This window comes from Periophthalmus magnuspinnatus, chromosome 3 (genome assembly GCF_009829125.3).
Source record: "Periophthalmus magnuspinnatus isolate fPerMag1 chromosome 3, fPerMag1.2.pri, whole genome shotgun sequence".
NCBI lineage: Eukaryota > Metazoa > Chordata > Actinopteri > Gobiiformes > Gobiidae > Periophthalmus > Periophthalmus magnuspinnatus.
In genome coordinates this window covers 13690757-13716933 of record NC_047128.1, presented here as the reverse complement: position 1 = coordinate 13716933, position 26177 = coordinate 13690757, and the positions used below count along the sequence as shown (strand labels likewise).

Here is a 26177-nt window from a genome sequence, read left to right as displayed (position 1 = left end):
CGTTTACAATCGAGTTTAAAAATAATCAGTTTCAACACTGTTCAGCCTCTAACGCGCATGGGAAAATTTAAAGAAATATACTGAAAAATATTGCCATTGTTGCCTCGGAGATGAGTAAAATAAATTTCAATATTGGGTATCTCATAAAACACTTTTGAAAAAGGTTTAAATAAGACCTGACTAAATCCTCCCACTTGGAAATAACTGTAACAAACAGTGGCTAAGTTTAGGTTATTACAATAGGCAGCAATCGGCTCAACTACATACCAGTGTACTAACTTTGTGTCTTTCGGCAATACACTTCATTCTATGAATATGTCTAAGCTGTATGTTCTGAATGTTTGTTAACATGTCTGTTTAATGTGTTTTAATGGCTCCGTATATAAACAGTTGTAAATAGTCTTTTTTAGGGTGACAGTGTAAAGTTTGTGCAGCTTCGTCTAGTTCACACACACAAATGTTTATTAAAGTCCACTGTCCCCGTCAAATACATTAAGTATAAGTAAATCTTGATTTGATTTATCCTCTGCATTTGACACACCCTCAAATGCCACTGGTGTAAGGAGACTTTTGTGTGAAGCACCTAAGCTGTATTTTAAACGTGCTATATAAATAAAATTGAATTGAAAAATACATTCTACAGTCATATTCTGTGCTGCTCTTAGTGTTGTTTAAATCCTTTCAGTTATCAAAGTTGTACACCTGAGGCACTCATTTGTGTATTTTAGATGGCCTGCTCACCCTGCGCTGAAGTCTGTCGATGACGACGTGGTTGGATTTGTGAGTGATGTTCAGAGCCACGAGACACAAGTGAGTGAAGTTCCACAGCAGCTTTGGAAGCGAAAAATAAAGAGTTTTAAGTTAAGATTCAAACAAAACAAAAATAAAATATGTTTTGAGTACTGACCGGAGAGCTGGAGTCTGCGGGACACTCCTGCACAGACACAGAGATCTCCTCGTTTTGGAGCTGAGTGATGATATAAGAAGCAGCTTTAAAAACAGCCACGCTGTTCCCATCATATGTGATCACGCTCAGGTCTGGGAACAATGAGCAGCGACCTACACAAGAGGGAAAACAAACAAATCAAACAGAGAATACGTAGTACAGAGGAGGAAGAGCAAATACATAGTACAGAGGACAGTGAATATATGGTACAAAGGAGTGAGAGTGAAGAAGGGTGCCAGGAAACAGGAGGCCTAGAGGAAGACCAAAGATGAAATGTATGGATATTGTGAGAAATGCAGGTAACTGCAGTTTTTCCAGGGAAGAGGGCCAGACAGAGCAGAGGATGCAGAGAAAATCAGAATAAAATGTGTGTGTAGCATACATGGACAGCTCCACTGGGGGCAGCACTTGTCTCCATTCACCAGGACAGCGAACCCCAGCAGGCCGCAGTTTGGGGGGTCAGAGGTGAAAGGGCAGCTCTGGGATTTGTTAAACAGGACAAGCTGATGGTTCACACAGATGAGTTTGGTACATTCATCAATGATCTCTGCATACGGAGGCTGCAGGGGACAGACGACAATGAGAAAAACTTCAAATGGAAACTTACTGAACAAAATGACTCATGCTGATATTGATACTTTGCAGCTGATATCATCAACATTCCCTGGGCGTGTGATGCTAAATGAAGGCTCTATTGTGTCTGAAGGACTCTTACTCAAGTTAGACTTTAATCTGAGATAGTTTTAACGCAATCTGACCATAAAGATCTGTTTTGAACTGAACTACAACAGGTGAGCATATTTGCGCTGTTAAAAAAGTCCATCTCAAATAACATTAGTTATAAGCTAGCTAGCATTAACCAACAGTTTTTCAGTTAGTCCCTCTCACCTCTTATCTAAATAGGACCGTGAATGCTTGATTGAGCACAGGCTCCTGAAAATCTGTTGTTTAAATCCATTTTGTATTTTTTCTTGAGTTTTGAGATATCCTTAAAACTTTTTGTCAGTCTTTGCTAATGTGTGCATTGTGTAACCATGATAAACATATATGTAGAATGCCTAGCATGATGTCACTGCAATTAGGATGAGGAATGACCATAATTTGACCAAACTACGCAAATTGCATTGAATAACTAACACAATATCACCAGTGGCTTTTGATGATCATTCTTTTTTGCATGTAAACATGAAAAATCTGATCTACTGTGCTGTATAAATAAACTTGCCTTGCCTATTACTGATCTATAGAATGTTAGAATGTTACTGATCTATAGAAAGCCAGCAATTGTAATTATAATAACCTATCTTGCATTAATTCAACAGTTTAAAGCTCAAAATACCTTGAAAAACATGCATTCTGGTTCACCTCTTCACAGATTAGATCAGATAAGTTTAATAATAATAATAATAATAATAATAATAATAATAATAATAATAATAATAATAATAATAATAATAATAATATACTGTGGAACATTCCAGGCAAAGCATTAACATGAACATAAATTGAATCTCATTTAATCTCCATGGAGACAAGCAGACCCTCCACCAGAAAATTACATAGTGCACCTTTAATTACAGTGAAAATAAACCTCTCTACTCACCGTACACGCGCGGGCTGTTTGCAGACTCACTGTCACTGTCGTCTCTGTACTTTTCGTCGTATCCAAAACAGTGGAGGGTGTGGCTTTTGGTGTGGTCACCGTTGTAGCCCCTCCCCCTTCTTCCTCTTCTCCTCCCTCTTTTGTTGTCACTTTACTAGTTACCGTTGTTATGGAAACAGGTGTAGTCGATCCACGGACAATCCACTCCTCCGTAAACTTGGTTGAAGGTTTGGATGAAGGCGTAGGTTCAGCTTTTTTGGTTGTGGTTTCTTCATCAAATTTAACAGTAGATATTTTAGTTGTAGCATAGGGCGTAGTTTCAAGTGTATGTCCAGATGTAGATGCTGTAGGTTGACTTGTAGATTTGGTCACTACTGTCAAATCCTCTTTAGAAGTAGTAGTAGTTGTAGTAGTAATACCGGGTGCTATAGGCCTAGTACTAGCAGTAGTAGGAGTCGTAGTAGTAGTAATTTTTGCAGTAACCGTTCGAATACTTTCTGTACCAGTGACTCTTGTAGTTACTGGTGCTCTAAGAGTAGTTTTGGTGGTAGTTGTTGGGAGTTTGGGAGTTGGAGCAGAAGTAGATTTCGCTGTAGGGACCAAGCGAGTGGTGACCTTTTCTGAGGAAGTAGAGACTTTATGGGCAGAGGTGGAGGAGGTGACTGGAGCCGCAGAGGACGGGTGGAGAGCAGTAGTAGTAGTAGTAGTTGTAGATGTAGTGGTGGTAGTAGTTGTGGTTGGGGTGGTAGTTTGTGAAATCTGAAGATGAAAAAGCATAGATTTAGATGTATAAGATGTAAAAACACAAGTTGCTAAGAACAATACAGGAACATGAATCAGCCGCCTAAATATGTATAAAGAATACATTTATTTAAACACAAAGAAGGTACTGCAAAAATGTGACTACGCTTTTCTTATCCAGTCTATAGTAAGGGGTTGTGGATGATATTCTACTCAATTCAAATTTCTTTCTCTAAACTATTCTAAACAATAGGTAAAAACATATCATTTGATCTCTAATTGATATCAGCATTGGCCACAACATAAGTTAAATATCAGATATTGGTATCGGGGAAAAAAGATAATACAATAATAATATCTGAGATCCTAAAGAACAGTACAGTTAAGACGTTCTTCACATGGTACACTATTTAATGTTTCCAGAAAGGTGACATAGCACAGTTTTAACAATATACCTATACACTTACCTCTACTCCACCTGTAACTGCATGTGCTGCTGTTGTTATCGTCTGCCTTTGTGTCAAAGGCCGAATTGTGCTGGTTCCAACAGCAGGGGGCACTCTCTCTGAAGTAGTGGTCAGCACTGTCTCTGTTCTTTCTATAGGAGGCTTCACGGAGGTTTCAATCTTTGGTGACAGAATTGTTTCCTTTGAATATGTAGTTTTGAGAGTAGATTCTGGCTGCCTAGTTATAGGACGACTAGGTATTTTGACTGTAGTAGTTGAGGGTTTAATTGCACCAGTAGTAGTAGTAGTAGTAGTAGTAGCTTTCGTTGCTGGGGAAACATGTATAGTTGTTGTACCATGAGGAGAGTGCCATGGATCTGATGTCCGAGCAGTAGTTCTAGTAGTAGCAGCAGTAGTAGTAGCAGCAGTAGTAGTTACCGACAATGTTGATATTTTTGAAGTACTTTCTACTCCTGGTGTAGTAGTTGTAAGTATTTCTGGCTTCACTGTATGCACTGGAACTTGCACTCTTGTAGTCTTTACCTCTTCTGGTAATTCAGATTTTGTTGTGGCTTTATATGTTTTTGGTGCAGTAGTGGACCGAGTAATCTTTGCAGCAGCAGTAGTAGTAGTAGCTATAGCTTGAGAGAGAGATCCGATTTCTCTTGTTGTAGGAGGAATTGAAACTTCAGTAGTAGTTTCCAAGACTGAAGATGGCTCCGAGGTCGTCCGTTTAGTAGTTATAACTTCTACTGGACTAGCAGCAGTAGTAACAGGTGTAGTAGTAATAGCAGCAGTAGCAGCAGAAGTAGTAGTAGTAGCAAACTTAGTTGTTGCTATGTCAGGAATCAGAGGTTGCTTTGTTGTTTTGCTTGTAGTTACCAGTTTCTCAATTTCAGTAGGAGCAGCAAAAGCAGTAGTAGTAGTAGTAACAATATGCGCAGTTCTTGATGGAGCTGAAGTAGTCTTTGCAGTACCTGTAGTAGTAGTAGTAGTAGTAGTAGTAGGAGGAAGTAAAGTTGAAGTAGTAGTTTTTACAGATACTAAAGCATAAGGAGTAATTGATTGCGTGACGGCTTGTATTGTTGAATCAACTGGCAATGGCGTAGTTGTTGTTTGCAAACTGTGTGTTAATGGTTTGGTAGAAGTCTTAATAGTTTCAAATTCTTTTGTGGTAATTTTCGCAGCAGTAGTTGGTTTTTCAGCCTCAGTCATAGTAGTAGTAGTTGTGGTAGTAGTAGTTGTAGTAGCAGGAGTGGTAAAAGTAATACTAGCTGTAGATTTGAATGTGCTAGGTTTAGTGGTTATTTCACTCGCTTTTATTGTTGTAATTTTGTCTGGTTTCACGCTATCATCACTAACTTTAGTAGAAGTAGTGGCTAGTTCTATAGCTCCAGTATCAATTGGTTTAGTAGTGATCTGCGTAGCTTCTGTCATCTGTTCCACTTGTTTTGTGCTAATTCCACTAGCATCCTTTGTGGTCGCGCTAGGTTGCATGCTAGTTTCAACTGCTTTTGTGGTCACTTTCGCTGGTTCTCGGGTGGTTGTCGTAACTTCCATAACAGATTTCGTGGGTTTGAGAGGTTCTATGGGAGATGCAGTTGAAGTTGTGGTAGATTTGGTTGGTTTGGTAGTCGATTTTGTCGGCTTTGTGCTAGTACTGCTTGATTTCGTTGTAGTTTTCGACGGTTTGGAGGTAATCTTTGATGGCTTGGTGGTAGACTTGGTTGCTTGAGATTGCTTAGATGTAGTCGTAACTGCTACGATGCTACTTTCTGTGAATTTCAGTGGTCTGGCTTCAATTTCAGTAGTTGTTGTCGTTAATTTAGTTGCATCTGTAACAGTATCACTTGGTTTGGTGGTAATTATAGTCGTCTTTGTAGTGATTTCTGCAGATTTAGTGGGCTCTGGTGTGGTGGTAAGATCGGTAACAGACACGACATCTGTGAACCAAAACAATGCGGTGATAGCGTATGGTGCGCTAGTCGTCGTTCTGGTCAATGGAGATTCAGTGACTCTGGAGGTGTACTGCCCCTGTTGGACTTCAGGGGTCATGACGGCTGAAAAAGTGGTGTTTGAAGAAGGGATGTCAGAACCAACTGGGGGGTTAATACCTGAGGAAAAAAAAATATTGAATGAGAATTTCCTAAAATATAAGTTGAAAATGGTGGATAGACTAGACTATTTTAAAGAAGAAATATTATGCATTATTTGTATTGTTATTGGTCTTTAAACATGCTTGAACACCTTGCGTTGGTATCTTTTAGAACTTAAAATAATGGATCTCTTCAGGCAATAGACATCTTGTTTCTACAACTGTGGTTAGGACACCATCAACCGACAGCAGAGGGATTGCTATTAAATTAACAAGCCCCAGTTAAGAAGCATGCAGTTACAATGGAGGCAACTTGACAGCAGAAATGCTCCGATTTTGATTTTTTTTTACTTAAACTACACACAAAACCTCTGGAATTTTACCTGAGACATCACAAAACTGGGAATTTCAAAAAAGTGAATTTCAAAGTGGGTAAAGCAAAATATGACTCCAGGGATATTTTTGATGAGAGGAGCGTTACGACATGGTTAAAAACTCGATTCTGCATTCAACGTTCTCTTTAAAGTTGCCATAGGTACTTGGAGAGTCCTACACCTGCTTGAATACATGTTAGTGATTGCCTTGAAATATTCTACAGCAGTGTTTCCCCTAGGTGTACTGGTTTGACTGCTACATGCACGCGCTCCATTGTACGCTTGCATATACGCCTATAGATTATAAAGATTTAAAATTATTGGTACTATTATAGGCGTAAGTGAATATTTCATACTCAGGCACAACTCTATCTTTGAAACAAATAACGCCAACATCTACATTGCTAGGTTTGACTTGTATTTTGTCCATTTAGAAATAGCCACTAACTGCATTTTAATATCATCTACAAACTCTAGTCTAAATTACTATTAAGCTGGGACAGTTTCTGCATCTCTCTGTCGTGTTGCTGCAGGATATCAGCGCTACTACCACTGCCTGTGAGCGGAGCTGAGTGGAGCAGACTAAGGCATAGCACAAAACCTAGGATCACTTTGAATGATGGACTGGATAAGGCAGACAACTTATTACAGAAAATATAGAGTGGATTTCTATAAATAATAGTTGTTTATGGAGAAAGGGAACAGATTTGGTAAAGACGCTCTTTTTGACGATAGGTGATTAGTGCTGCATAATTTGAATGACGCTGGGGGCGCTGTTGGTGGGGCACCTGCCAATATAATGGTAAGGAGGAAACACAGCACAGTGTGTCAGCACAGTGTCGCCTCTCCACATATCTAATCTTTAACTTGGCCTAGTAAGATTAATGCCTGACTATGGAACATTCCAGGAAACTCAATGGAGACCAGCAGGTTGCAGACCCCCCCAGCAGAAAAGTTACACAGTGCACCTTTTATCTGTAATTACTCACAGTCCTGGAGATGAACGCAGCGATGAGTGACCTCGTCCAGCACCATGTGAGAGGGACACACTGGGAGACAGCTCTCTACTCTGAAACACAAATGTTTAGGGTCATTCATTTTATTGTATGAAACATACCAACATACAATACAGGACACACCAATACTGTTTCCCAAAACATAAATACATACACCGTGTTCATATTTTATATCGACTTGTCGCCCATTTTATATCAAAATATTCTTCCTATGCATTATATCAGTACAACATTGGTTCCATTAAAAACTTGGACAGCTCTTTAGTTTGTGGGTTTGCCTTATTCACAGTTCATTTTATCCACTTTTTGTCCTCCTTTGGATCATTTCTTGGTTAAAACTACAGTGAGCCTCTGATATAATGTAATCCCTGTTAGACATGACTGAAGGGACCATTGTGGCAAAATGGCAGCCACAAAATGACTTGCCAAAAGAGAAGAGAAATAACACATAAGTCATATACAGCACTTTTCCAGATACTCAAAGTCGCTTTACAATTTCATGCATTATTCATTCCCTCCAGTTACTAGCCACAGCAGCCCTGAGACAGACTGACTGAAATGAGGCTGGCAATCTCCGCCACCAGCCCCTCCGACCACCAACAATCACATGCCACATTCATTCTAACTTAATATGTGAATAAATTGACTAAAACAATTTTGGGCATAGAAAAGTTGAATAACTGAAGCCTAACACAGTATTTTCAGTGTCTTACTGTGGAATGGAGGTGCAGGAGTCGGCTCTTGGGTCGCTGCAGGTTTTGAAACAGGGCACAGAGCATGAGTCGTACCTCCACTGACACTGAGGACCCACTGAGGCGTCCGCACTGGGGCCTGGAGAAAAAATACAACAGGTTAAAGGTAACTATTAAAGGCTGGGTCTTAGCATAACTTACTTTCCAACCTGGATAGTAATATCTTTTTCTCTAGCTAGCCACTTCTGCCTGTTGTATTTTGTTATATAAATTATTTATATAGTCTTGTTAATATCCTCATGACCTTTTGTCTGTTACCATGGTGATAGATAAATTTTATGTCAATGCCATAATGTGGAATATTCTAAGCAAAGCAATAGCATCTGTTAAACTGTACAATACTGTACTTAAGTAAGAGTAGCAGCATGGGGTACAAACCTATATCCGGACAAGCTAAACTTGGACCCTGCTACTAATAATATAAAACATTGGATGACTACATTCTCCACAATGCCTTGCTGCACTCCTGACCTGTGACTCTGAAGAGCGTTGCCTTGCGGTAGCTGTCTGTGTGCCTGTATTTGAGCAGGTGGATGAGTCGCGTTGCGTGGAGGAAAAACCCGGGTTTGGACTGAGCCTCCAATGAAACGAAACCCGGGATCCAGGTGTCTCTGTGCAGCACAAAGGTGGCTCCTTCCCAGAATGCATCGTTGTCACGCCATTTGGACAGCTTCACCTCACCGCTTGGACTAGCAAACAGGAAGTAGTTCGGACGGTCGGCCGCTTCAAAGGAGACACGAGAGTTGTCTGACAAAGAGAGAGAGGGGAAATGTAAAAACCTCATAAGGACTAAACCAGGACAAAATGATGACTAAACCAGGATTAAACTTCTGAATGCAAAAGGTAAGTAACTTTGAGGAGTAACTTTGGACCACTGCAAACTGTTTAAAATGAACTAGATCTGTTTTTCATGTTTTTAACACAGTAAAAAATCAGATACAGTGCCTTTAATCAGTCCTTGGCAATTGCTTTCTTATGGTGGTCATCCAACAAAAATAAATAAATAAAAATTGCAGCTTTTTACAATAAAGTGTATGGTATAAAGGGTGTTTTCCAAAATTGCATGAGATAAAAGTGAGGTACGGTCCTTTAAGGTGAGTTCTTTCCCAAACTCACAGTGAGGCTCAGTTTCAGTCTCTGTGTAAGTTAAACCTACAGACTCTGTTCCCACATCAAGCTCAACACAACAGGACCAGGGCAGAGCGGCCACTGCAGTAAAGGGCCTGCACTTTACTATACCACAGTCACACTGGGCATTATTGTGTGCTGGTGTTAAGTTACAATGTATGTGTAGGTCCATCCATTTTCTTCTGCTTTATCCAGAGGGTGTCCTGGTCCCACATGGACTGATGGACACCCTTCTGCTTGAACACCCTTCTGCTTGAACATGGTGTTCATTTTGGACAAACTGTGGTTAGTACAGAAGTCCAATAGCAAAACACCACTTGGGTTAAGATCGGGAGGCCATTCTTACTAAGAATTTTGTGAAAATAATGAGGCTCTTTGGGTTAAAATCAGGGCTGCAACAATTATTCTAAAAGTGCACGGCAAAAGAGGTTTTATCACAAAAAAAACACAGCATCGTTATATCAAAACGGCAAAAAATGAATAAGCACTTTTGACTTTGCTAACTGGGAAACTATTACTAAGTTTCCCAGTCAGCATTCGTATATCTTAATCTGGTTACAAATGCATGAAAAAACTCAAATTACAATGTACAATAATCGTTTGACTAATCATAATTACCACTAAGCACTCATATGCACTGCAAGACGCATAGCAATCAAATCAAAATCACAAATGGAATGGATGTAACAAACAATCTCCTGTCTTATTCTTCATAAAAATCTCTGTACAATCATATTCTGAAATGTGATTCTTGTATTAGTTAGTCAGTTCATATTTCAGTGTTTTTGTCATTATTTTAGACGTGTTTAAAATGTGAACAAAATTATATTATTAAAACATGATAATCATGCAAATCTAATCAAAATCACAATGTTTGTCAGAAAAAAACACAGTTAGATATTTTTCTCGAATTGTTCAGCCCTAATCAACGCATTCAATTACACTACCCTGAGTTGGGTGTACTCACCGTGGGGCCTGGAGCGGCTCAGTCCAGGGGTCATCATGAACTTGGACAGAAAGCCTTGGCTCTCACTGCTATTGGCCCGAACCAGAAACACAGAGCCCAGAGAACCAGGAGAACCAGGGGAGGCCACAGCACCACCAGGACCAGAGGAGATAGCCAAGAGCGGGGAGAGCGGGGGGAGGCTGGAGGCCAGAACCGAGGTCCGATCTCTGAATGGGATGAGCCTGTATGGACCTTTACCCAGGACTGAACACAAGAAGAGACTTATGGTTATATACAACACAGTACTGGAAATGTTTTTACTGTGAAATTAAAATTATTTAGAAAATTAATGCAAACCTTTGTTGTAGTATTCACAGTCATAAGCTGCAAAAAAGAACAGAAATCAGTAAGTATAGAGGAGGGACAGTGACTATATGGTAAAGACGAGGGAAGAGTGAATAAAGGTAGAAGGATACTGATGTTAGAGCTGCAAGCAAACAAGAGGCCTAGAGGAAGCAGAGGAGTGGGTAGTGGAGGGTCACATGGACCAGAGGATGCAAAGGAGAGGGTCAGATGAAGCAGAGGATGGAGAGGAGAGGGTCAGGCAGGATGCAGAGGAGGAGATGGGGCAGCAGATGACAGGTCTCTGGTAGTTTTGGCTCACGGCAGAGAGAGGGGCTCCTCCAGTCCACAGACACTCCTTGGAGACAGCAGCGTTGGGCGTAGGCAGCGACACTGGAGCAGAAGCACTCACAGTCTCCCCCTCGGCTGCACGAGCAAGTGTCGGCCACACAGTTCATGTAAAACCATGTCACGTCCACCTAAGACACAAACAAGCAGCGCTCAGAACTGAAAACAGAACTGAATAACTGATTACATGCGGAAAATACGTATTCAGAATACAAATTTCGAGCAACTGTATTCTGGTATAGTTACTCTTTCAATTGGTGGTTCTATTCAGAATAAAGTTACTTTCCAAGGAATACATCACAGTATTTGATCATGTCATTTAGACTTTAAACTGCTCTTCTTATCCAGTGTACATATGCCATTGTTCCTATTCTAATTATACAGTGGTCCGTCGCTATATCGTGGTTCACCTTTCGCAGCCTCGTTGTTTCATGGATTTGTGTGCAATTTTGTATGCTTTTTTACAGCGTACCAACGTGCATTGTGTTCTGCGTCCTGATTGGCTAAGGGACTGTAGACCATTGTCAATCAATCTCCACCGTGCAGTGTCTCCTGTACAGTACAGAATATGTTCAGTCAAATTTATGTGACCTTTGATTTAATTGACGTATATTATTTTATGTAGTAACATTTATTTGGGCCATTAATATTTTGTATATTACTTTGTACTTATTTTTATTAACAATGAATATTATTTATTATATTATGTTGGATACATTATTTACTTTCTTCAGAACAAAATTGGTTTCTACTTATTGTTGCGGTACAGCGCATTTGAGGAGTGCACTGATAAAAATGTAACAAAAGTAAACGGGCACAGGGCGCGCACGAGATGAGATGAGTTAAGCTGTTGGATAAAGATGAGCTGTACACTGTCCTGCCGTGTTGGTCTATTTAAGCAAAGAAGACAGCAAAAAAAAAAAAAAATCATATTAAATCTAACTGTAACCCGCAAAACCACAGCCTCAAGAGACTGGTGAGAACAATATATTAGGGTTACATTTACATAAATATTCAATTGCAGCAGTGTGACTCTGAAGTGCTGTATGTTTGCAAGTTTCTCCCCGAAAAAACCAACAATGTCGATGAAACGTTCTGGGCGTTTTTGTCTTAAAAGTGTTTCTCTGCACAGAGAGGGTGCCTCTGCAAATACCGCGGGAGCAGAGGCACATTTAAACGTGATCACTGAGGAAGGGGGATATAATAGAAAAAAGCTTTGAACTTTGAGAGTGTTTAAACAAGAGAGAAATGTGAGAAAATATTAATGCCTGTCTGAGAAAAGTGTATAAAGTGTGTGGTGAGGCCTTTTACAGCTTTAAAACATATATAATAATTGTAAAAAATAAAGCTGACTACTTTGCGGATTTCACCTGTTGCAGGCTATTTTTAGAACGTAACCCCCACGATAAACGAGGGACCACTGTAATGCATAATAATGCAACATAAAACTGTCTTTATCCTATGTCATGATTTTGTCACTAAAATATTACAAAACTTACTGAAAGTCTGCAGAATATTAATCTGATGGGACCATGTAATGGGCAACGTTATAAAATACATTTTATTACAGGTATCCAGAATTCTAACTAAAACATTTGAGTTGGTGCAATGATCATCAGTGTCTGGCATCCTCCCGGGGGATATCAACTCGGACCTTGGGAACCTCTATCAGGTTATTATCAGGTAAGTTATGTCTTTTCCCTGACTTTAGTGGCTTCACATAAAGGTCAGTGGAGTTCAGATAAACTTTTGTCCTGCCCTAGAGTGTGCAGAGTATGTGTCATGTGCATTAAACTTATTTTAGTTTGCGCTGAGTTGGTGTCAAGTCCTCACCACTGGGTGGCAGCTCTGGAACACTTCGCTCAGCAGGACAGAGCACTGTCTCTTTGCAAAAGGTTCTCTGAGAGGAAACACAGAACAGGGAGGTCTCACATCAGGGCTGCTCAGGCACTGCAGGAATACAAGGAGAGATTAAGTTGAATCTGCAGATTAACTATAGACATTTTACTCACACAAATCTAAATTAAACACAAGAGGGTGGAGGGCATCAGACACATGGATACAGGACGAGAGGGCATCTGACAAAAGATTACAGGAGAATTGGAGGGCATCTGACACACCTCAGTGGCGGTCCAGCTGTTGCCAAATTCCTGGGGCGTTGGGGACTCAATGCTCTCTGGCGTTCTCATCTCGTTCACTGTTTTCAAGTCAAAGTTTCCACACAAACCACTGAGCTTCCCCTGAACACAAAAACAACTACAGGTTTGTTTTTGATGAGGAAACAACATTATAATATAGATCAGATAATAGCATAATGTGGACCCTTTAATTAATCTAGGGATGCAACTAATGATTATTTTTCTAACTGATTAATCTAGCAATTAACAAAATAGTTTTTTCATCAGATACATTTTACATGTTTCACTCTGATGTAATTCATGCTTTGTATCATAAAACCTCTTCTCTCAGTAGGGCTGAATGATTTGGGAAAATTTTTAATTGCTAAGATTTATGTTTTAATAATAAGATTCTGTTCATTTTAAACACGTTCAAAAGAACTAACAAAAAGACTTAAATCTGAACTGACAAACTAATATAAGAATCACATTTCAGAACATGTTTGTACAGATCTAAACTACAGGGTTAGCAGCTTTTATGCAGAATAAGACAGGAGATTTTGTTGTTACTTGATTACTGAATTAGTTGACAGTTATTTCAACAATTAGTTTGTTTCCAGTCTAAAATAATCACACATGATTAAGCCTGTCTCCTGCAGCTCTTAAAATGCCCTGTGCTTGTGGTACCTGCCAGCGTGGTCCGGCCTGTATGTGGACTGTGGTTTTCCGGTCCCACAGCATGGTCAGGTCCTCCTCATGGAAGTGAACCACGGAGAAAATCCCAGCGGAGAACAGGAAAACCCTCTGCTTGCGATCGATCACACTGGACAGGTTCTGAACAAGAAATTTTAATTTATGGAGGAATTAGGAAGGACATACAAAATTGGGCAGGATATAATGACACTGTAAGGTCTTAATTGAACATTTTGGTTAAAAAGATGGTTCTGTGCATCTATAACTTTTGATACATTTGTTCTAATAACAAGTGCATATCGGTCTAATACACAGACTGTATAAAAAGGGGCCTAAGTGAGTGTGATGTCACCCGTAGCATTCAGCTCTAGTCAAATGGCTAGCAGTCAAATGGCTAGTATAGTTATAGTCATAACAACCAAAGAGCCAATCCAGAGCTTATTAAAGTTACAGGCCCCTTCCAGGCTGCACCGCTGGCTTAGCAGGGGGCAGGCTCTTACCAACACTGTCAATCAAACCTGTTGCTAACACTAGCAGGGGCAACCTCTGGGAAAGAAGACAGCTTTTTTCAGTTTATTATTAATGTTCGTATCTTGATTTAGGGACAAAATAGTGACATAAAAACACCAGGGTCATGTAGAGCGGGTTAATACGAAAATTTGAAGGTCAGAATGACAAATCTGACAGCAGCAGTTACAGAGAGAGGAGTGAAGGTTTTTCAGTAGAGAGTGACTTGGAACCAGAGTTGATGGAGCCGAAAACGTGCCCATAATCAGCTCCCATTTGGAGCATTAGCTATGTCTATTTATTTAGTCTATGGTCTAATCCCTATAAAGCATGTAGAGTCTTACTGGTTTCCCAGAGGCGTCATCAAAGGCGATGACCGTTTGTCCCACACTGATGAGGAGCGACTTCCTGCAGATCACTCCACTGTCGAAACAATCCACATTTTCAGCCATGACACTGACAGGAGTATCAACACTGCTCTGTGAAGGGAGAGATCAGGTTTGATCAGGGACTAAACCAGGACTGAACCAGGACTGAACTAGGACTAAACGGGTCCGTCAGAGGTTTACCTTGAGCAGATGGACTCTGCATGAGCCCACATAGTCGTAGAGCAGTCCGTCGAAGGTCCTGTAGTGTCGGTCTCCATAGACTGAGCACATGGAGGCACAGGGCCGAAAAACACACTGGAACGTGCCATGCTGACAAACACTGAGACAGGACACAATGCAATGTGTTAGAAGAAGACAAGACATAGTGTGTGATACCTGTGGATCATTATGTTATAATTTGGACATTTTAAATCACAATCTTTATCTAAAATCACTTAATAAAAGAGACAAGTCCGCTGACTTCCAATAGGAGCAATTGTCATCATAAACATCATCACAAAAAACAGCCGAGCAGCTGTTGGTACCTCCTATGGATAACTGCCGATTACGCTAGTGAGCAGCAGTTTTTTTTTCTACATGATGCAGGCAAATCCTACGTGTATCACCGATTAAGAAACTGAAATTGGAGATGCAGTAAATACAGAACAGTGGGTGTATGCAGGAGGTGGTAAGAACGGGGGTAGGTCAGAGCAATGACGTCTTGAATACAGGGATAAAGAATACTCAAATATGAATCACTCTAAATACAACTTGAGATGAGAAGGAAGCGTGGTTAAAAAAAAAGTTGATTTTTCAGAATATGTCTGCTTTAAAATATAAGTACTTATATTCGTCTTTCTCCTTTTTAAAGAGTCCATATTGTGCAAGTGCGTTTTTACCATTTTACAGTGCCTTGGTTCACATGCACACCATGCAAAGATTACTTAAGTCACATGCAAACCAGAAGTGAGGGACCATGGTCTGAGAGAAATCAATTGATTTTGCTGTTTACATGTGGGGTAATAGTCTTATAACTCCAAAAATCTCATAATAATTATATATTTAGAGTGCGCATGTAACTTCAACCAGTGTTGTTTATTTCAGACAGATGCATCTTTGTTTAAATTTATTTCATTCATAAAAGTTTGAACTGATGTCATGAGGTGATCCTTCTGTATTCTATGAGTCCACACACCTTCACCTTCACTTCACTAACTAAACCAGGACTGAACCAAGAACTGTAATGTAAATACAACAAAAAAAAAGTTTGGGGGAAATTTTACATTCTAAACAAAGTGACTGAGCTACATACAGTTTAAACACAGAAAAGTGAGATAAGCCATAAAATAGGAAAAAAATCTATTTTACAAGAATCTAGACCTCACCTTTAGGGGGCGCTATACAATGTAAAACAAACTTTATTCTTCCCAAAGTTGAATACCAGGGTCTCTCATTCATTTCTGCATAAAGGTAATTTTCAGTATGATTCAAAGTTCCATCAGATTACACTGTTTCACACCACTCAAACCACTTTGTTAGTCTTTATCTCCTCGTATTAGTATTTGAGCCCAATCTGATCAGACTCGGGCCAGTGGAGCCGTGGTGCGTTCAGGGTCCCAGAGGATGTTTGGACACTGTTCTAAAGACTTTTGTTAGGGTCATTTTTCTGTCAGCTCCAAAACCAGACAAACCAAAGTGGTGTTCCCCCAGAGACTGGAGTTAACAAAACCTAAAAATGGAGATAAGGCTTGAATATGAAACCAAATACTTTACAAACCACTGAGAGAGAAAAGGGGATGTGACTGAGTTCATGAAGAAGATACAAAAATGGTGGCTTCACAAAATTTGATGAAAAAAAAGTTGTAAGGGTACGTAAACATATTTATAGTAGGGCTGTAGTCAAGAGAAATTCTTGTTGGAGTAAAGATACGAGCTGTCAATCAACTGGTCACCTAAAAAGGGCGTGTGGCAAACGCTCTCAAAACTATTACACATCTCTGTATATCTGGCCCAAATTGCACTCATAAGACTAGTTCATGCAAAACCCTACTATTTATGTAAAAAAAGTACAAGGAAGCAATGTATTTATATAAAGATAGATTCAACTGTGAGTTTAATCTTACTTTTTATACATATACATTATACATTTTGATCAACTGAGACTCCATTGACTGATTAATCAATTAAACGACTAGAGGAAAACTGCCCTAATTTGTAGTCTCAATTATAGTCTCAGTAGTAGGTTTGTCAAAAATATTGAAAATCAGAAACTAATTGGTACTAAAACTAGTATTGAAACAAGATACTCTTTTGGGCAGGCATCAGTACTGAAAAAGAATCACTTAACTGGATAAAAATTAACCTTTCCTGGACAGTTTTATCTTGAGTTTTACTAGTGTAAGGCCACAATAAAATTACAGTATTGTCTAAAAAAGAGCTTTTAAAATGATCATTTGGGATCAAAATCAGTATTGAGTCTATTCTTAAGTATCGGAATTAAGTTTGAACTTTTTGTGTTATCACAGTGAAATCTGTACTCTGTATTGGACCCATGTTTTTCAATGTAATTTTCAACAATACAACACCTGCGATTGAACTTACCGGTATGCAAATATTTATGATTAAGATTTAATTTGAATGCTATACGTGTAATAGGGTTGGGCCAGATCCAGTCATGTCTAATGGTCAGTCATATGGTGGAGGGGTTTCGGTCGAGAGGTCCATGCCCAGCCCTAATGTGGAACCTTCCTGGCCAAGCAATAACATCTCTATGAAGACAATAATCCATTGGAAAAGTTCCAAATTGCTTCTTTAAAATCAGCCTGTTCTTAGTATAATGAAGTGTGCTGGTTCTTACCAGTGGTGACAGGGAGAGGAGACACGGTCGCCGGGGAAATACTCTTTTCCCTTCCACAGACAGGGACAGGCCGGAGGCTCGAAACACTCGTCTCCATGTTTCAGCAGCCTGCACATACACAATACAAACAGGTAAGAGACGTAAACATTTGAAAGGGGCTATATTCAATTGTTTTCATGTAATAAAGTCACATTTGTATAGATTATGGTTGTCAAAAGCATCAAAATTTTGAATCTAATCAATATTATAACTAGTATCAAAACTAGATATTCATTTGTGCAGGTATAGATACTAAAAAGCCACATTCACAGGACAGAAATGACAAAAACCTTTCCTAAATAGCTTTAGAGTGACCTTAAGCTTTATCAGAAAAAGTATAAGTCCACATAGACTAGTGTACACCCATGGACCACTATGGAACCTACCTGGACCACTGAGGGATTACACAGATATAAGGCCACATGGGAATAGAAAATAAATTACTACCATTTAATGTTGAAAATCATAACCTATTGTCTAAAGAAAAGTGTTTTTTTATTATCATCGTGGTGAATAATTAGGATGCTCTCAATGCAAAAGTAAGTGAGGAATAATTTTGAACCCTGCAAATCAGGTACAGCAATCTTAATTAAACAGTGATATTTAGCTGGCCCCAGAACAATCAAAAGTCAAGTTATAAGACAAACTTCATAAAAGGGGAGAGGCTTGTATGTAATAAAACCTTTTAATAAGAGGTGTGTGCACAAGACTGGAATCAAAATAAAGTGTTAAGTGTTATTTGAGCATTTGAATCCTGGTTTTCTGTCAGAATACATAGAAACTATACAAAGAAAATATGCTCTTATTCATGCATTTTGAGTAACACTACATGCCAATTACACAAAGATTTAACATCAGGAAGAACTCAGACTGAGAGTGACCTAGACTTTTTTTTTCTTTCAAAAGGTCTCTGGTTAGTCTGACCTGACCAGCCCACAGGGACAGCAAACATGTTGTAGCCAACTTTTGCTTGGGTAGACCAGTTCTATGGGCTGTGCTCTTTTTTCTTCCTTATAGAGAGACACAAACCAGAGTCAGAGGAGCAGAGGAGAAGCAGAAGAAAGGGTCAGATGGAGCAGAGGATGCAGAGGGCCAGATGGAGCAGAGGATACAGAGGAGGGTTCTTTTGTGTGTTGTTGTTACACAAGTGCAGTAATAACTCGCTCAGATTGTGTTCAGATCCTTTTGTGTTTTGGAGATAACCATGTGCCAGATAAAACTCTCTTTGAGCTGCGGCAAAACCATGGATCACTTACCGCTTCAGACACCAACACAGCCCCTCACAAACCAGAAGTACGCATTTGAAATTTAAGTATTGACATTAAACTTAGACCGTGCATATTTTCTTTCTTTAGTGCTAATATTATTCTTGTTATGACCAAAATGGAGTAAACATAATAAAGAGGATAGGAGTCAAAAGAGTTACACAATTTTAATAGGATTCTTTTCATGTTATGTTTTAAGTTACTTCAAAATACCTCCTGTGCTCAAAGCCAAAATAACAACAGAAAGATGGACCTGATGATACAACCAAATGTTACAAAAAGATATGGCACCGGGTCAATAATGGGCCTGTCACGATAATAATATTTGAAGTGCGATATATTGCTAAAGTCAATACAGACGATAAACGGTAATATTGAAACCAAACCATAAAGCAGAATTATCCCCAAAAACTATTCTAAATGTACAGTAATGTATAACTATTGTTTAGTTGTGTAACTGAAGAGCAGAAAACAACATTTAAGTAATTAGTTTGTATAATTTTAGTTCAAACTTCAACTTTCTACATCTCAAATCTTATCATATTGCAGAAAAAAATACCACAAATTTTCCCATTTCCACAATACATAGAACCTATGTCAGTATGTCAAGATGATGTCAAAATGAATGGAGAAAACAACCCAGCTACTATGCATAGCTTTCACTGAAGACCTATTAAAATGTTAACCCCCAATGTTTTAATGTTGACGTTTGTTAAAGTGATGTGATTTTGTGATGATGAGTAAGAAAATAATGTGATAAATTGTGATTAACATTTGTGATTCATTTATTGTTCATTTTGTTTTATTGATTCCCAGCCTTAAAAGTGTGACAGGATACTTCTTTTTGTTTGTTTGTTTTTTTAATAAAGATGTAATTTTTTTGTAAATATATATGTAATTTCTGGTTAGCCCGACATGTGACTTTGATAAACTGCAGAGTAATGGTGACACAGAACATCTGCTGGAGCTTTATGAGGCAGAGATAGTTTTTCAGATAAAACTCTCACACACAGAGAGTAATGAGCGCAGCGCTGACAGAAGAATCCGCTGGGTCAAACACAAGTATTCTGCTAATTTTCCACTGTACAGGTCTTTGTTATGCTATTCTTAGCATAATTCTTATTTAAGCTACCTGCTATAGGCAACATTCTGAGGACGCTCACCATTCAAAAGATAGGATATTTTGTTTTAAATTGTTAACTGCTATGCCAGCAGTTCTTATTTTTCAAATTTGCCAACCCATGCATGGATTGTGTTCATGTGACATGACACCATTGTAGAGTCCCTATTGATCTTATTTGGCCCCGCCCACTTTGGCCATAAATGCTCCAAAACTGCACTTTCATTGTGGTGGCACTTCCGGTTAAGCATGAATCCCATTCAGTTCAATTGAGAATATGGGAAACATTTTGTTAGACTATTTTTGCAAACACTACACTGATTCTCTGGAGGCTTTAAATTGGCTCTGTGCTCTCTATAGAACTTATGTGCGTTTAAGATTGGCATCCTCATGCTAAATAATGGCGACACCCACGGCAACTTCCAGGATAAGGCGAACAGCCTGAGCTGGAGACAGGGGGAGTTTGCTGTGTAACTGTCAGATTGTAGATGAGTTGACCTGATTTATGGTATATATATATCTGTAATTACTGGGCCTATCCACATGGAACAAACACTGGTACAAAGTTAAACGTCTTCTGTGTCAGTATAAATAAACAAAAGTGAAAGTTTTCACTATAGATTCAGAGCTGGTCCAAGAAGTGCTTCTCTATGCATCTACCTATTTCTTTCAAATTGCCAAAACTACACAGCATCTCATAATGGAATTAACTAGTTTAGATCTTTTAACTCACTACTGGTCACTGTGACTTTTTCTATGATGGATGACTTTTTCTAAGTTCTAAAATAACATAGATTTGAGGCACAGATTGGGTTGTATGTTACTGACCCAGGGGGGCACATGCAGCCGGACACACAGGGCTCGTGGGAGGAGCAAGTGAGGTTCAGCAGGTATGACTCACAGGTGCGCTCACAGGCCACGCCCCTCTGTGGCATCACTCCTGCGACAGAGCAGTTCAGGTAGATCTGACCCATGGGACACAAGCCGTCTACGGAGGAGAGGAGAGCATTAAGGTTAAAAACTTGTTCTTGAATATACAGTCAAAAGTTTGGACACACTTTTACATTTATGTTTCTTCTTTATGTCCATGATTATTTACACTGTAGATTCTCACTGAAGATGTCAAAACTATGAATGAAACATGTGGAATGTAGCAAACAAAAATAAACTCAAAATAACTCAAAAGCTGCTTAGATTTTTAAAAACAGCCACCCTTTGCTTTGATCACTGCTTTGGACAGTTGGTATTCCTTGACCTGGCACAGCTATAAAGTGAAAACCATTTGAGAAGACTTCATCATGAAGCTAAGTGAGAGAAGGCCAAAGCTTTGCAGCTCTGTCGAAAGCAAAGGGCGGATATTTTGAGGAATTTGAATCTAAAATATTTTTAAAATATTTTTAAAATATTTAGCTGAGTTTTTTCACTTTTTTCCTTTACTATATAATTCTGTATATCTTGTTTCATGTATTGTGAGAGAGTAGTAAACAAGGAAAAACAACACTGGGAGTATAAGTCTGGGGTTATAGAAATTGAATGGTGCTCTAATCTCTGTGATAATCTTTTGGTCTTATCGTCATATTGTGACGCAGTTGTCTGGTCAAACAGACACAATTTTCCACCCACTTCTTAGATGAACAAAACAAAAGCAAAGCTATTAAGAGATGTATTATGATATAAACTATTAAGACACGTTATACATGCAAATGCAAATACTCCCTGAAAAAATAGGACTGCACAACTTTGCTAAAATAAAGTTCATATTTTAAACTAATAAAAAAAATAATAAACTGAAATCTGAACTGACAAACTAATACAAGAAATTACCGGGTTAGCAGTTTTAGGCAGAATATTTTGTTTGATAATTGCGTCCATTCAAATTGCAATTGATCTTGCAGCCCTATTTAAAAACAGTATAAGTTAAAGATAAGGTATGTACCGTAGCCAGAAAACAAAAAGTAAACCAAATGAGCGAACCAAAACACCAAATGAAAACAAACGCTTGGACAGTGTGACAGTTTAAGTACACCTTCTTCATGCCTCTGAGAAGAAACACTTTTACCTCTTATAAGCAAGTGTCAACTCCACATTAATGGTGATGCAAGTAAATCATACAATTTATTTACCACAAGGCTCAGCCCTACTTGAATATACTGAAAGTTTACTAGACCATAAACTCACCACTAGCTGGAGTTTGAGAGACTAGTTTCCCGTCTGTACACAACCTGCACAGAAAATATGATTATGTTTCATATTTTGTTGATTCAATGCTTCAATCATTTTTTGCAAGATGAGTGCTTTTGTGATATGAAAAAAATAACTGCACTCTATACAATATCCATGCAATAGAAATGTCTGTTATGTCTCACATTAATATATTTGTTGATGCATTACAGGAGAAACAAACTTTTAATTACGGCATAAATTTTATTCTTTTAAATGTCAATGGACTTGTTTTAGATCAATAGTGGTTTACAATAAACATTAAAAACATAAAACTATTAAGATTATTAAATCTAAATACCGTAAATGCAGTAGAATGTCTTCATTAAGAACTAAATCTGTGCAGCTATGAAGTGGTGAATAGAGTGAATGGCGGTGGCACAGTGAGGTCTTACTGAACACCTGCTGAAGTCATGATCATGTCTCCAGGTTCATAATCTGCCCCCAGAAAACTGCACGGACACTCGCTCCTGAAAACAACAACAGACTGATGATTAGAGATAAACAAGGTACAGGTTCAAAATCGAATGTACACATGCACACATGCACACATGCACACATGTAGCAAAATCAGGTGCTCGTTGTACAATTCAGATACGGGCAAATACAAAAACTGATCTGAGGCACTCAGATCACTCAGATCAAATCACTTAGTATACAGAAGTCTACACTTATTAAAACACAAGCACAAATTTAATCAACTCAAATGGTAATTTTGAACAGGTTACGTTTTAAAGTCAACTTGGGTTTTGAGTATTTCTGCACTAAACGAAACCTACCACACGCGTCTCTCTGTGTGCTCCTGTTCTCGTCTCATCTGTGCTGATGGTGGCTGGGTCATTCACCTGTTTGTATTGAACCAGTCGAGAACTGGTGCTTTATGAAAAACACTGCAGTGAGCAAAATTAATTATGACGACGGCACTGTGGCTGAGTGGTTAGCACTGCCATTGATGCTTCACAGCAAGAAGTTCATTTCTATGTGGAGTTAGCTATGATCTCCCTGTTTCTGTGTGGGGTTTGCATGTTCTCCCCTTGTCTGGGCGGGTTTCCTCTGGGTACTCTGGTTTCCTCCATCAACCAGAACATCCACAATAGGTCAAATCCTCCAGCTAAGGTAGACCTGACCAAGGTTATCTCAAGATCTGGAGATGGGTCCCAGTGCTCCTATCAGGTTTAACCCAGAGACACTAAAGAATGGGTCAAATGCAGAGTTCTCCTCACAAGGGATTAACCTTAATGAAATTTTTTAATGATTAATCCAAATGGATTATGGATTATATACTTAATTCTGATTTTGCACATTTCCAAAACCACAATTGCGATACTTCAATATGATTGACCTCTACTCTCCAGACTGGCACATGGTAACAGGGTCATGTTTCCAGTTAATATTACTCTCACCCACCTCTAAGTTACTGCGTTATTTCTAAAAAGTTGAATCCATTATCTTAATCATCTTGTATTTGAGACAGTTCAGTGAAACTCAGCTCAGACTCAGTGCAGAGGTGTTGGGACTGTGCTCTGTTTTGGCCACACATTCTGCAGTCAGCCGCTCAGATTTCTCTGGCGCAGAATAAAAAGGTTGTGATGGTGGATTCCTGCAGGTAACCCGAGCGGGCTGTGAGAGAGGGGGACATTTAGGATGCTCCACGGGGCAGAAAATACACTTTAAAAGCCTGACCCTCCCGTTTACTCAGAGCACTATCACTCAGAGAGGAGCTGCTCTGGAGTTGGGCCCACAGCGCGAGCCAACACACCTGCTCAATCTACTGTGGTACCTCTGACGGACTGTAGGAGGAGACTGAGGGGGTCTAACATATATGATAGATACTGCTGACATGGAACAAAAGCACAGAAAAGCAGCACTTAACCAGGGCTAAACCGGAACTACACCAGGTCTAAAGTAGGACTGGTCTAACCCTACAGAAACTGCCACGAACCACGACTAAACCAGGTCTGATTCTGGCTGTTTCACAGCCTTCTGTGTTGTTTTTTCCCCTTTTTTGCATGTTTGTTTTTACCGAAATGGAGCATGCATCTCTGGTTGGTTAATCCACCTGTCAATCATGTCTTCTGGAACCGTAGAGACAAGATATATTCCAGACCCCGTCTTTGTAAAGTTTTGTCAAAGCGAGTGGTTCTGGCTGGACAAGTAAGGACTAAACCAGGTCTAAATCAAATAGGTTTACTGAGGTCCTTCATTGTCGCTTGCGGGTGTAATTGGCTTTTATCATGACAGATGAGTTAGGTCACGCAATTAAGTCTTGTTATTGACATTTGGTGTAGAATAAACTGCTTAAGATAATGTGGGTCTGTTCACCAGAGAAATTGAAGGGCAAGAAAAATTTGTCAGGCCATAGTTTAAACAGATAGTATTAAACAGTGTAACATGTATTTTACCGTTGGACACAGGTGCGGGTGCGGTGGTTGTAGAATGTCCCCTCTGGACACACGCAGCCCTCCTCACATTCATCTGAACAGGACTGAGGCAGAGACAGAGCCGAGCAGCGCCGCAGACAGGAAGAGACACAGGGACCATAGACCATCGAGTATGGACACGTCACCTCTGTGAGCGAACAGAGCAGGGACAGGGACAATTAAGACACAATACTCCAGTTGAACAAATGGCAAGAGCTGGACTAATCCTAGACTAAACCCGCAACCAAAGCACCTTTCAGCACCTCTGATACTGACCACTCCAGAACAGGACCATTCCATAATAGCGGCACTGACTAGCCCAATCTCGTCTCATCTCTGAAGCTAAGCAGGAGTGGTAAGTAGTAGTAGTAGTAATACCTGTAAAGCAGCTTTGTCCTATTGCTGATCTGAGTCTAAAGTGCACTTCACCTAAGTCTGTATGCAAGTAAATGGTAGGTGACTGGTGGTTGTCAAATGGCAGAAAGCGCAAATTTGCAGCCTCGCTTCTGCCAGTCTACCCCAGACACATGTTTCTGTAACCCATTATTATTAGTCTGTCTACATCTCCAAAGCTGAAAATGCTCTGTTCCACCTTGTGATGTCACAACGTGGTAGTTTTCAAGTTTTCAAGTGTACCTCATGTTTGTTGCATCCAGCGCCCTCCAGTCACTTTGACTAGACTAAACAGGTATGATTGTTTTGATGGTATAAATACACTGTATGTATTTTCATTTGTCAGCTGAGGGCAAAGCGAAACTATTAGGGCCAACATCTTTGATGATTGTGCAAACTTGATTCAATAAACCAGACTCTGATTCAAGATAACTTCTCTGTTGATTTTATATTTTTAAGGTTTTTACTATTAAAAATTCCACACCAAGCACTTCCTGTATTACCACATAACATCACAAGATGGAACAGAGTGTTTTCTGCAGGTTTGTGAGATAAACGTGTGAATGAAACAAAACATATCTCTGGGTATGTTTGTAATGAGGAAACAACATATGGGCCCTTTAAAATTCGATTAACTGCACAGCCCTAGTTTGAACAGAGCCAGATAGTGTAGTAGTTGTGAGAGTACGCTTACCGCACTCTGGGATGTGAGCTCTGAAGTCAATGAGGACTCCGTGTTTTCGACAGTGACGAGTGTAATGAGCCAGAGAGGAGCAGAAACACGGAGCTCCACATTTACATGCATCAGATCGACACTGCAGCAGGAACGGACCCGGGCTCAGGTGCTCGTGACAAGAGGCAAAGAGGTCCTGGGTCAAAACGGAGCACTTCTCTGAGGCATAGGACACTGAAAGACAAAGAGAGACGAGACAAGGAGAGAGGAGACAAGGAGAGAGGAGAGAAGGAGAGAGAAAACAAGGAGAGAGGAGACAAAGAACGTGCATGAGATGAAGATCATTCTCCAATAAACACTGTTTATTGTTAACTGTTCTAATATGTACACAGTAGTTTTGTCTTATTACTCAGTGAGCGTTTGTTTTTATGAATGTCTAAATAATGGTACACGTGGATCAAGTGAATTGCTTCAGTAAAGCCTGTCTGGTTTGGTCCACATGTGTAGCACTACTTGGGTATTCTTTACTGCAGCACTTCACATTCAATATAATGATCCACTCTTCATGTACTTGTATCAAACAGTGTAGAAATGGTTCAACAGGAATCACTGTAACTGTAGAATTTTATTTTGGAGAGAGAATAAAACAAGTAAGAAATTATTTGACATAATCTATAGAAAGACTTTTGTTTTGCTCTAGTCTTTTACAGTCTCATCACTACTATTCCTGTTTTTGTGAAATGTATTTATCTATATTTATTTATTTAA

The 26177-nt window shown here is 39.4% G+C and overlaps 1 protein-coding gene across 1 annotated transcript in view; it reads right to left on the bottom strand.

Annotated features, from left to right (window-relative positions):
* otog (otogelin) overlaps positions 1–26177 on the bottom strand; it is a 68618-nt gene that overhangs the window by 15676 nt on the left and 26765 nt on the right. Inside the window, exons 17-39 of the mRNA XM_055229778.1 lie at positions 25431–25643; positions 24326–24491; positions 22319–22393; positions 21882–21925; positions 20532–20691; positions 17280–17387; positions 14624–14762; positions 14399–14533; positions 13542–13688; positions 12858–12977; positions 12571–12687; positions 10712–10868; positions 10405–10431; positions 10246–10311; positions 10069–10173; positions 8445–8720; positions 7935–8052; positions 7195–7274; positions 5587–5850; positions 2550–2818; positions 1329–1506; positions 908–1059; positions 742–831 (exon numbers count right to left, since the gene is read on the bottom strand). Coding sequence (XP_055085753.1) covers positions 742–831; positions 908–1059; positions 1329–1506; positions 2550–2818; positions 5587–5850; positions 7195–7274; positions 7935–8052; positions 8445–8720; positions 10069–10173; positions 10246–10311; positions 10405–10431; positions 10712–10868; positions 12571–12687; positions 12858–12977; positions 13542–13688; positions 14399–14533; positions 14624–14762; positions 17280–17387; positions 20532–20691; positions 21882–21925; positions 22319–22393; positions 24326–24491; positions 25431–25643 — 3206 coding nt within the window. The remainder of the gene's footprint in view (positions 1–741; positions 832–907; positions 1060–1328; positions 1507–2549; positions 2819–5586; positions 5851–7194; positions 7275–7934; positions 8053–8444; positions 8721–10068; positions 10174–10245; positions 10312–10404; positions 10432–10711; positions 10869–12570; positions 12688–12857; positions 12978–13541; positions 13689–14398; positions 14534–14623; positions 14763–17279; positions 17388–20531; positions 20692–21881; positions 21926–22318; positions 22394–24325; positions 24492–25430; positions 25644–26177) is intronic.